The 12913-nt window shown below is 36.9% G+C and overlaps 1 protein-coding gene across 2 annotated transcripts in view; it reads right to left on the bottom strand.

Annotated features, from left to right (window-relative positions):
* LOC126236994 (general transcription factor 3C polypeptide 1) overlaps positions 1–12913 on the bottom strand; it is a 351606-nt gene that overhangs the window by 202312 nt on the left and 136381 nt on the right. For both annotated transcript variants that reach the window (XM_049946720.1, XM_049946718.1), the window contains exons 12-14: positions 7609–7817; positions 2170–2410; positions 1776–2056 (exon numbers count right to left, since the gene is read on the bottom strand). In XM_049946720.1, the coding sequence (XP_049802677.1) occupies positions 1776–2056; positions 2170–2410; positions 7609–7817 (731 nt within the window). The remainder of the gene's footprint in view (positions 1–1775; positions 2057–2169; positions 2411–7608; positions 7818–12913) is intronic.

Genomic DNA, 12913 nt, shown 5'->3' with positions numbered 1-12913 from the left:
CAAAATAAGCCTTTCTAACAATGCAGCAGTTTTGTTGTATATGGCGCATTTCCTTTGCAATTTATTTTCGTTTTTTTCTCTCGTTTATGTTTTATAGTTGAAGTAGTATTCTGCAGTAGCGGGATAAAGTAATATCTTTTGTTGGAGTATCGGTTCTTATCAGTCAAAATTACAAAAATTTAACAGAAAACTAAAACAATGAAAAATTCTCGGAATCCAAAAAATTTCCGGGTTTTCTCCCGAATGAAAAAATTCCCGCGTTTTTCCCAGATCCCACAGTTGTCCCGGGTCGTATAAACCCTGTAAATTAAATTAATGAGCCTATCAGTCTGCAGTATATGGTAACAATTATGTTAACCAAGTTTGATTCCATTGGGACAGTTGTGTGCACAGTGCCTGCGGAACATTCGACAACGGAATATATACATAGCCAGAGTCCAACTGTGTAAGTGTTGAAATTGTATAGTAACAATGTTGTCAAAAACTTGATGAGTCTCATAACTAGGTTTAAACTCTGAGGATAACTATTCAATAACTAAAATCTAGATCTGCAATAAAATATGGATTAGATTTGTAACGGATTGCCATACCCCTTTCCCTTTTCTGAAGCATTTATGTTGTTTATTTTTGCATATTTTTTGTGACCGATCAGCAGCTTATATGGGCACCTATATCTTTTTACTGCTATTGCTTGTCACTGAAGAAGAAGGAGATTAATGTTTAACGTCCCGTCGACAATGAGATCATTAGAGATGGAACGCAGGCTTGGGTTAGGGAAGGATGGGGAAGGAAATTGGCCATGCCCTTTCAAAGGAACCATCCTGGAATTTGCCTGAAACAATTTAGGGAAATCACGGAAAACCTAAATCAGGATGGCCGGAGACGGAACTGAACTGTCGTCCTCCCGAATGCGACATCTTTACATCTTTACATCTCACTAGTGAAATTGTGGTTAAAAGAAGTAATTACTAAATATACTTGCAAATTTGTGAAACATCATTTTGATTCTCAGTTTAATAATGAGTGAGCGACCACAAACCAATATTTTTGCCACAGACTGTCATTTAGTTTCTTTATGTGTTTGAAAGATATTTTAATCCTTTGTGCAGCTTTTTAATTTGCTTTGTCAGTATCCACAAAGGTTTCAATGTGCTACGTGATACTATATGATGTATCTTGACTAATTATCTATCAATCACCCAGTACATTCACAACGGAGAAAACATTCATTCAATCTGTTTGAATTTCATCTCACTATAGTATTAATTTGAATGTACTGAAATGCTGAATACTGATAACAGTTACTTCAATCAGGGCAAATAAGCTGATACTGTCCCACCTCTAGGAATAATTGTGTATATTATTCACTCTGAGACTTTTTTTACACGAATGGTGCACCGCCTATGCATGTCCATGGGTGTGTAGGAATATGTACTGTTGCATAACTTAGAAACTTATCTAAATAATGTACACCAGCTACTCTCTTCTGCAGAATCGTGCTGAACATCTGATACATTTGAGTCAATTCTTCCCTTAAAAGACAATGCTTTCCCCCCTCCTCCCAGTCCTTCCTCCCTCACACATTATCTGGCAGTTCCTGACTTCAGCTAATGATACAATAACTTTATTCATAGTTTAGTCTCAAGAGGTCTTCACTGGATATCTGCCAACTTTCAGTTTTTATCACAGCTGGAAACAAGTAATTTGTTAGCACTAGCTAACATTTAGAAAAAATCTTGAGAAATGATCATATTAGGAAAAAGCTTTGACAATACCTGATCTTTTTCCTTTAGGCGTTGTGGACCGAAACGTACCAAACCAACAAAACAAAGACGCTGCATTACTTCATGTATGCTGAATATATACTTCCTTTTTGAAAATAAGCAACATCTCATATTTTCTGGCAAGTGTTTGACTAAATAGTGCCGACGAACAGGATGTGTCAAATAATTTTCCATGTCAGGAACTATGTAAGAAACATTGAAAACCTTAACAAAAATAGAGAGAGGAAGTCGTAGCAATATGTCACACATTAGAGCCCAGCCTTTTGGCCAACCTGTAAAATAAGGAAGGACAGAATCAAACAATGCAAATAGCTCTCACACAAAAAATCACTGATAGTATTTAGTATGCACTACCAGACATGACAACTACATCAAAAAAACTTACCTGTATGCTGGGGCAATGGAGGAATAAACATTTTCCAACAAGGCTTGGGAACAAAAATTTTTGCCATATTTGACTCATCATCTTCAGTGATAATGATGCCTTGCTCTTTGAGATCGCTAATTGCTGTCACTTGATCTAAATCAAGATCACCTTCATAACCAGCAACAAGATAAAATAAAAACTGGTGCAAAGTTTTCATTCTAATGAACTTTGGACTGAAGCCATACTTCTTTCCAATCCTCTGAAAATGATCATGAGCACATATTTAAAAGTTATGCTTTTTCAGTTCCAAAGACAAATACATATTGCAGTAATTTCAAAGAGGATGAAGATACAGTATTGAGAAATGAGGTGAAATTCTTCTGTCTACTGCTGTATTACATTAACTACAACATTTTAAAAGAGCTTCAGTACTGCTGATGTTTCCACCAAGGTATATGTCATGCAGACAATGATATTATTAACTGCTCTACTGAAAAAAAGTAATGAGCCACATATAGAACAGGCTGCACATTCTGCATTTTGTAATACATTGTGTTACCATCAGAAGCAAGGAGGATTAAAGTTTAATGTCCAGTCAATTGATGAGAGTATTAGATCAGAGCACAAGCTCACGACGAGGAAAGGATAGAATAGGAAGCTGGCAATGTCCTTCTCAAAGGAATGGTCGATTTTGGGAAACAGGAACAAACTAAATCTAGATGATTTTACAAGTATGTGAACTTCTTTCCTCCAGAATGCAGCTGTTGTACTTCAGCTGCTGTGTCTCCTTGCTTGGTATTACTACAGAATAAGGAGTTTTAGTGAATTTAATAATCTAAATTTGTTTTTACTTTACTAATCAATGAAAGACACAATTACTACATATACAGTATATAATCTGCTTGGAACTCCATATAATTCTTTTTTAACAACACCATTTACTGTAAACTGAAACTACAGATGAGGCTGAAATGACAGTTTTGATTTTGGATGCAACCATGTTTGTGAAGATGTTAACATTTGAAACAGCCATAAAACATATATTAATTTGATAAAAATGTGCTGTAACAGAGGAATGAAAGAAGCAAAACATACTTTAATGGTTCATAAATGCACAGGTCATTAGATGCGGATAAGAATTGTCAAGTTGGACAGGGTAGGAGAGGAAGCTGGTAAAGTTCTTTTTGAAGTTGGTCATGTTATTCCGTGCCATTCCATTGTCCTTCTGTCTGGGAATCTGATCCTGGAAGTCATGCTAATCACATTCTCATCCAGGACGTTATGTTGACTTTGCATTCTGGGTGTATGTCAGTTTGTTCTCTAGTTAGCTTTTGGATTTTTAGTCTGATTCCTGTATCCATCCTAACGTCAATTGCCATTCTGTAACACCCTCAGTTTCCAATCTGTTTTTAGTCCAACATTCAAGTCAATGAACATTCGACTGTCTTTCCATGACCTGTGCCATGCCTCAAATATAACTTGGACGCCACCTCTGCAGGCCAATTTCTGTGGACAAGAGATGCAGGATGTCCACTGGGAGACAGTGAATGACCACTACAGCCAGGACAACAGAGCAGTGCAGACTGCTGTGCAGTGGTTTACCTAGAGAACAATTATGTAGGATGCTGTGCATGCACAGAGCATGGGTTTAGCTGCTCTTACATTACTGAGTCATGACAATGCCCAGACAAATTAGCCTTCAGAAATTTATATTTGTAGTTTATATGTTGCATGCATGTAATTAATCATAATTTTTGTTACGTCCTATCCCCGCTTTTAATATGTTTGGGGCTTTTTAATTTCTTTTGCATACTCCATCGTTTTTACTGCGACTTGTATGCTTTTTCAGCTATCAACTGAGCTGTGCCTGTTAAAGGTGGATTTGTACCTTGATTAGTATCCTTGTGTTGTCAGCAAACATTAAAGTTTTGAAACTGTCCTTTAGTCATTGCAAGATCACATAAGTAGGTTAAGAATTAGAGTGGCCCCAACACTGATTCTTGTGGCACTTCATGTGTTACACTCCCTCATTCTGAGGTTAGTTTCATGCTGTGATATAGTCTGTTAATGATACCTTCTGCTTTCTGCTAGTAAGTTAGGACTCCACCCATGCACGAGGGGTGGCATTAACAACGCAACACTTTTCTCTATCACATAAAATTTTGTGATCCACACAATCAAAGGCTTTTGCAAGACCACAACTTATAAGGAGGTGCTGAAAAGCAATGGCTCTTAACATTTTATGTGAAAACTGTTTAAGTTTTTTTAAATAAAATGAACTCTATTAACATTATACGTATTTATTCTTCACTAGCTGAGAAAGCCGGCATTACCTTGGGATTTATTTATAGTTGTGCCCAAGACTTCATATGTGTGGAATTTATTTTTGACTTATAAAGCTTTCTTGTGGACAGCATTTGTAGTAATATATTGAGGACATGAACAAAGAGCTTGTTTGCTTGACTAACACAGCAGAGAGCTAAATAGAGCTGGCCATGTGAAAAGCAACTGACAATAAGATCCATGCCCACAACACCCAACATCTGGCTTTGTGCTTTGTTTATGGTCATGGTATAAAATAAGTTTACCAGGAATTAAACATGGTATTAAGGGTACTAACTCTCTCCTGTTAAAATTTCCGTTTGTATGAAGTTATGTTGGAGAGAAGTAGTTTTAAGCCTTAATGAGTGAATGGTTCTGAGAAGTGAGAAAATGCATGATGCTCTTGAGCAGAGTTGCATCACAGCTCATTTTTGGAAAGTTTTCAGAGAGCAAGTTACAGGCAGATGTTACTGAGCCACAACAAGTTTCATCTTACAATTTTCACTGGATTCTTGAGACCACATGGTCCTCAGTCTTTTACTCATATGAGTCAATCCACAAAGACTTGACTACTTTCTACAAATTTTTATTTGTAAGCAAAAAGAAATTAAAATGTAATGAGAAAGCATTCAGATCACAAAGCAAATCTGATAAATTTGTTTTGGCTAACAAAGAATATAAACAGAACCTATTGAAAGAAGCAGAGCAACATCATTGAGTATTTCATACTCAAAGAGATATCAGCAAATCCATATATCCTAGCTAAGTAAATTTTAATTAAGTTTGAATTCTGTCACTGTCATAAATTTCTAAAAATACACCTGTTGCTGAGTTAAAAAAAACCAACAGTTTCTGCTACCGATTCTTTCGTGTACTACAAAACTAACAGCATCATCTGTCCGTTCTTGGTGTACAATGCTATGATGATTAAAAATTAGAACTAATAAGTGAGCAGACAGTTTTAGATAAAACTTTAAATTACAATATCTTTCTTTTTGAATTCAGATTTTCATTAAATAAGGCCTATATGTTGCCCCGAGCTACACTCACGTTACCTGTGAAAACCCCATCAGAATTCTTCTAGTAGTTTTGGAGATTAGTGCATTAAGACAAACATGATGGTTTTACAATTTTGTTATTAGCATATGTGTTTACATATTTATTTCTCAACATAGTCACCTCAGTGATGAACACATGTCTCCAGTGGGAGACCAGTTTGTTGAGACAATCACTGCAGAATGTTTGAGTTTTTTGACGGAGTCATAACCTCACCTCTGCAACCACCACTTCATCACTACCAAAGTAAAGTCCTCCGGTGTTCTTAATTTTTGGGAATACTTCAAACTCTGTCACATACAGTGAGTTTAGCACCACAATTCCTTCATCATGAGCACAAACAACCCAATGTCACACGTTGCTAATGTCAATAAAATTATCACCGAACACAGTTTTCATTTGTTCATTATTTCAACTGGACGCATCCATTTTGCAGCTAAAAACTCAATTACATTATGCTGGTTTTCATGCACCAACACAGTTACATTACACACTGCCCTGTTACACACTACAATTTGAAGCCCTCTAGTGGCACAGGGTTGCAACATGCATCAGCAAAATGGGAAAAGTAGACCAAGTAATATGCATAATTTGGAATACCTTAATCAATATTTAGAACAGAATAAAAATTCAGAGTCATGCTTTTTCAGCATGCCATCATATACAAACAGGAAAATTTTCTTGTTTAGCTCTGCTAGCACTTCATTTATGAGGTACTGTATTGCTCTGGCAGTGGAAAATCCTTTATAAAAGCCAAAATAAGAGGCAGTTAACAAGTTCTAATCAGTCAAATGATTCGGTATTCTACCATGTGTCACTTTCTCAAACACTTTTAAAAAGACTGGATGGAGTGAAGCATGTCTGTAATTAGAGGTAGGGCATTTATTTTCAGTTTTGTTGGTCATGGCATAACATAAGTTTATCACGAAATAAACATGTTTAAATGTATCTTATCTAAGCACATCAGGAAATATGCCCTGAGTCTTTGATTGGATATAAGATAGTTTAAGTGTAATACAATCAAAATTTTAATATTCTGGTAGGAACCACAGAAAAGTGGTTACTGACTTGATTCATTTTGTAATCATCTTAGGTGTATACCCTTTTATAATCATCCTACAAAGTTTGTTTGCATATTTGCTATTTTTCTGTCAAATGCACTCAGCACACTGGTAAATAAAGGGGAAGAAGGCACCATCCTGTCACTGTGACTTCCATAATATTTATCTGCTAAAGAGGCTACGTCCATCCATAGCAGAGGCATCATCCTATCATACGATAACTAGAAATGCACAACATTAAGTTGGAAATCACATGACCACAAGTCTGCTATAACAGTCTGCTATAACAGTTAAACTCATAGAAATACATAAGGGTAATAATCAGTGGATCTCTCTCACTTATGCAAGACTGTGCACAAGACACAAACCACAGTTAGTCAAGTTACTCTCCTATTTAAAGACTTCTTTTCCCCCAACTCACCTGGATGCCAGGAACAGAGAATGCAAGCTGCTTACAGCACATAGATTGTCACTTGACTATTGCCCAATACATACAATCAACTAATGCGGAGTGGAGCGTTTCAGATGAGGAGTAAGGTAAGTGAGCAAAAAGAAACATCTTTTCCATGCAATGTTGAAACTGGATGCACTTTCATCATCATCAGCATTATGGATTAGGCCTGTGGACCTATTCATTCTTCAAAGGAAATTTTTCTCCCAGTTGTTGAGATATCCTCCTACATTTCACAGTGTTATCCATCCGATTTTCTTAAGGGAGTCAAAGGTAAAGCCTGTGGTAGGCAATGAATATCTGTTTTTTCTCATTACAAGATAAAGGAAAAAATTATACAACAGCAAAACACATAATGCACTTACACTACAGCTACCACATTGCTACATGCAGTATTATTGTTGGTACAGCACAATGAATGGCTGTGGCAAGACACAAAATAATAGCGACTTGAAGGCTTCAACCATTCTCCAGTTTAGAGCATGATAGACCCATGTGGATGTGTAAAAAGATCTAGAGATTAAACTAAGGGAAATTTTTAATTTTGATTATACATTTAACAGGTACCTTATCATAAATCAGCTTTTGTTCCTTGACACCAACATTTATCGAGTTTAACTCATTAACACTCTGATTTACTGTAGTACACTCCTTGCATACATCTGTATTTTCCTTATTGGTTTCCATTTTGGTTGGAGCTTTGGGAATCTTCTCCTTAGCAGTTATAAGAGATTTTACTCTAGTCTGCTCTATTGCTGACTGTATGACAGAGTGATCTGTAACAAACATTCCAATTTCCAAACAAGTCACATTGCTAAATAAATATATTTCTTCTTATTTTAATTAAAGAGTCAGTTTTCTATGTTCATTACTCCTTTACAATAATGCTAATTCTAGGGAGGGAATGAAATAAAATAACAGAAGGTAGCCAAGCAGCTGTAGCTGGCCGAAGCACGGCAAATAGATAACATAACATTACAATGACAATTGACAACTGAAAAGGATGAGAGTCACAACACAACACAGACACAAAAGGGCAAAGAGAGGGGGAAAGGAGAGAGGAGGTAGCAAGAGAGGAAATGGCAAGGATAACGGTAAAGGAAAGAGAAAGCTAATAACAAGGTTTGGGACAGGCTAATTGTCAGAATGGAGGTTGTGCTGGAGTGATAGTTCCATCTGCAAAGTTCAAAACAGCTATGGGACGAGTACTGATGCAGCTGTGGAAGCAAGAATGCAGGAAGATTAGGGTTTAATTTCCTGTTAATGATAAGTCTTTACAAATTGAATACAATCTCAGACAGTATAAGGTATGGGAAGGAAGCTGCCTGTGGGCTTTTTGAAGGAACCAACCCTTAAGCAACCTAAATCTGGATGACAGGATAGGAAATTGAATAACTTCATTATAAATGACATTCAAGTGTCTTAACCAGTGTGCCACTTTGTTTGGAAGCTGCTACTGTTGATGTCACTGGTGTTGGATGTGAAACAAACTTGTGGTTAGCCAGTTAGGTATAATTGATGTACTCATAACAGTGAGCAGGTGAGACTCCACTCCCACTACCCCCCCCTCCCACAACCACCAAATTCCAGAAGCAGCAAGCAGCCTCTACATGCTGTTTCATGAAGTTATACCAGCCCTACTGCAGTGTGCCTTTTAAATCAGTGACGATGAAATGCTCTGACATGCTCAGGAGTGTTTATTTCTCACTACAGGTAACAACAATACACAGAATACGGGCATTAGGAATTAATACAGTCAACACAAGAACAGCACAATGACAGCATCTAAGTAAATCACTGCATGCAGTACTCAAGAATGGGTTGCATTAGCATTCTATACATGGTCTCCTTTATAGATGAGCTACACTTTCATAGAATTCTCCCAATAACTCTACTACTTACCTTACATGCTCATTCGATTTCATATCGCTTTTCAACATTATGCCTAGGTATCAAAATATTATGGGGTTGTTTTTCCTAGTCATCTGTATTAACTTCCATTTTTCTACATTTACAGCAAGCAGCCATTCATCACACCAAATATATATTCTGTCTAAGTCATCCTGTATCCTTCTACAGTCACTCAATGGCAAAACTTTAATGTATGCCACAGCATCATCAGCAATCAAAGGTTGCTCTCCATCCTAAAAGTCAGATCATTCATATATACAGAAAACAAGAGTAGTCCTCTCCTGATGACAAACTTGTCTCTGATGAAGACTCACTCCAGGACAATGTACTCTGTACTACTACTTATGAAGTCTTTGAGCCATTCACATAACGGGGAAGCTATTCCATATTTTTAGACCTTTGTTACAAGTCTGCAGTGGGGCACTTTGTCAAACACTGTCTGGAAATATAGGAATATGGTATTCGCCTATTACTTTACAGCCACGGCTTGCAGGATATTGTGTGAGATAACAGCAAGGTGAGTTTCGCATGAGAAATGCTTTATAATTCTGTGCTGATTTGTGGAAAGAAGCTTTTCCATCCCAAGGAACTGTATTATATTCAGACTCAGAATATGTTCAAGAATTCTGCAGCAAGCCAATGTTAATGAAATTGGTCCGTAATTTTGAAGGTCTATTCTTTTACCCTTCTGTTAGACAGGAGCCATCTAAACTTCTTTATAGTCACTTGGGACTTTGCGCTGGGTCAGAGATTTGTGATAAATATAAGCTAAGTAAGAGGCCAACACCAAAGAGTATTCTCTGCAAAACTTAATTAGGATTCCATCTGGACCTGGCAGCTTGTTTCTTTTCAACTCTTTCTATTTCTATGTCTTTTGTACGGGAGTCTGTATAATTGTAAAATGATGGTATGTCTGTACAATTCTCCTGTACGGAAGATTTTTTTAAATGCAAAGTTTAAGACTTCATCTTTCCTTTTGCTGTCATCTAAGCTTAAAACCTTAGCTCTCCTTTTCCTATCTCCTATTACCACACCAGACTTGTTGACGACTGACTAGACAGAAGCCTTTGACCTGCTTAATGATCTTACATATGACCACTATTTTCTCAGGTTCCCAGCAAGATATTTCACACACGTATGATGGTAGAAGTAGTTGTATGCTTTGTGCATAAATTTTTTTATGGATGCATGAATTTCTACTAACTTTTGCCTGTTGACATTTTTGCATTCTTTTTTGAACTGGGAGTCCAACAATCTTCACTTCCTCAGCATTTTTCAAATTTTGTTATTAAACCATGGTGGATGATTTCCATCCTTAACCCACTTTCTCCACACTTACATCAACATAGCAAGATTTACAATCTGTTTAAACTTTGCCCATAATTCCTGTGTGCGTCATATTGGTTCTAAATGAAGTCCTTTCACTGTCTAAATAGGATGCCAACAATTGCTCATTTGCTCTTTCCAGCACAAAAACTCTGCTTATTTTCTTGATGACTCTATTAACTTTAATAACTATCATAACTACGATGACATCATGGCCACTAATCCCTGTCTCTATACTAACATTGTTGATAAGGTCAGGCCTGTTTGTATCCAAAAGGTCTAAAACATTTCCACTTCTGTGGAATGTTACATTAGCTTCTCACAACAGTTTTTGCAAAATGTGTTGAGAACTACTTCAAAAGACTGTGACTGTACCATTTACAATGAATGAATCTCTTAAGTCTGAGTCTATAACTGGTAAATATTTCATAGCTTTCTACTTTGGGTTTCATCCAGATATCAGTTCCGAGCACAATTTGAACATGACAGTTTTTCTGGGGAATGACAAATTCAGTCTGATTTCGATCTGTGTGTGTTCATCACAGGACCTCAAATTATCATGTGCACCACACAAGTACTCTGCTGCCCAGTTAGCTGTTTCCTCTGTGTAGTGCACCATTGAACTATCGAGAGGAATCGTACAATTTTCCAGCCCAGCCCACAATGCATGCCCACACCGAGTGTACACTGTACTTCTTCCCAGCCGTGGATGCTATTTACCTAAGGGGCTCCATAACTTACATAGCAATGGAACTCTTGAGATCTAATAAACCCTTCCCACATGTGACTGCTAAGATTCTGCTGAAGGAATGGCCACTTGTCAACTCACAGGGTGAATGGGTGAGGCCAGACAGTCGGTCCCCACACTGACACACTGCCCTGGGCGACATGAATATGTTACACCCTGAGCTGCCGTATGAACATTAGCTCTCTGAACTCAAGTGTACAGCACACAGACAAGGAAATGAGACTACCAACTGGCTGCTCTACAATGTTCAGACTACCTGGCAGTGGCACAGTACTGCAGATGGTGTAAATGGACACTACCAAAACTACGATATACACAAAACATATACAAGAAATATCCAGTGTCTCCATAAAAAAGGCCTAATATCAACTGCTAATGATCATGTTCTTTGTAATCTGCACTAACAGTCTGAGCTTGTGGATTTCCCCTGTGAGGTCATCACTGATACCTTTCAAAAGTTGCACCCGTTAACTCAATTTTGTTCTCGAAGAGGAGTCAGCATATAAAGATCTATTAATCACAAGTGATGCAGTTATCCTTTAAAATCAAAAAATTGGGGTGTGGCCTACTTAAACATCACACATATACAACCCAGCAGTCTGTCACACAATCATTCATTTATTACCCACGTAGAAATATCGTTTACTCCTTCCACTTGTAACCATTTCTCCTGTTCTGAAATACACAGTTCTCAATGCTGTACACTCACAATGAATCCTGTATAATTCTACGAGTTGCCTGAGAACCATTCTTATTGAACTAAAGAAACTATTTGCTTCCATACTCTCACTTTTCTATCATCATAAATTTGAGAGATAATTAAACCAACTTTACTGTTCAAAATCACTACTGCTTAGAAAAACTAAGCTCAGAAAAAATTTAGTTTGTTCAAAAAAAATATTTATAAAGGGTGTATCACAATTAATGATATTAACACATACAATTCAAAGTACAAAACACTAGAGGCAGAAAAGTCTAGTAACCATGGGCTCTGAAATGCATACCTAAAGAACTATGAACACCTTTTAATCTTCAATTCTGTGAAACCAACCTCTTCTGCTGAAAGCTCTTTGCTTTCCATATTTTCTGAGGAGATATTATGGGCTAAACAAGAAAAAATGGTCTAGTAAAAATGGGCTCTAAAATATATAGCTTATGAGCCACACACTCTTGTTTAGTAGAACATGTGTGTTTCACAGTAGCAAAGGTGAAGAAGTGCTCATTTGTCTTCACGTAAATATTTCGAAACCCATGTTTACAAGACTTCTTTGCCTCTAGTATTGAGTAATTTCAACTATATGTGTTTATGCCATTAACTATGATACACCCTGTACATATTACTTTAATACATTAGCAATGCAATGAGAAGAACTTATTGTAAACTGATTTCAACCACACAATTGACTACTGCCAATTTCATCATCTTCAGAAGAAGAGGAGAAGTAAGTTTTACCCTATGGATGATTGTTATACAATGGTAATCCTGCCAGTGCTAGTGGAACTGGAAGCTCAGTCTTTCAAACATTATCACCATGTGCTTAAAACTGGTGTGAAACGTTCTTGTGATTGTGTCAATAATCAAATAAAATTAGTCGATCACAATCTCCACAGACACAATGAAATTTTTCTAAACACAGTTTCATTAGCATTTTTTTTAACCAACTAGAGGTTGATGATGATTATAGTGTTTTTTATAAAGGTAAATTTCTGTCCGGAATGTCTGAGTTCACAACATAGAGGCAACAAACAACACAGCAGAAAAATGCAGTATAGAAAGACAGAACAATTTCAGTTGTGGTTGCTATGTGTTCGGACACAATAATTTTGGGTCTATACTAACTCTCCACAGTTGCAACTATAACTTATATTAATCAACAACAGTTTTGG

Source organism: Schistocerca nitens, chromosome 2 (genome assembly GCF_023898315.1).
Source record: "Schistocerca nitens isolate TAMUIC-IGC-003100 chromosome 2, iqSchNite1.1, whole genome shotgun sequence".
In the NCBI taxonomy this organism is placed as follows: domain Eukaryota; kingdom Metazoa; phylum Arthropoda; class Insecta; order Orthoptera; family Acrididae; genus Schistocerca; species Schistocerca nitens.
Note: the sequence above shows the minus strand (reverse complement) of the source record. Positions and strands in the feature narration are given on the sequence as shown.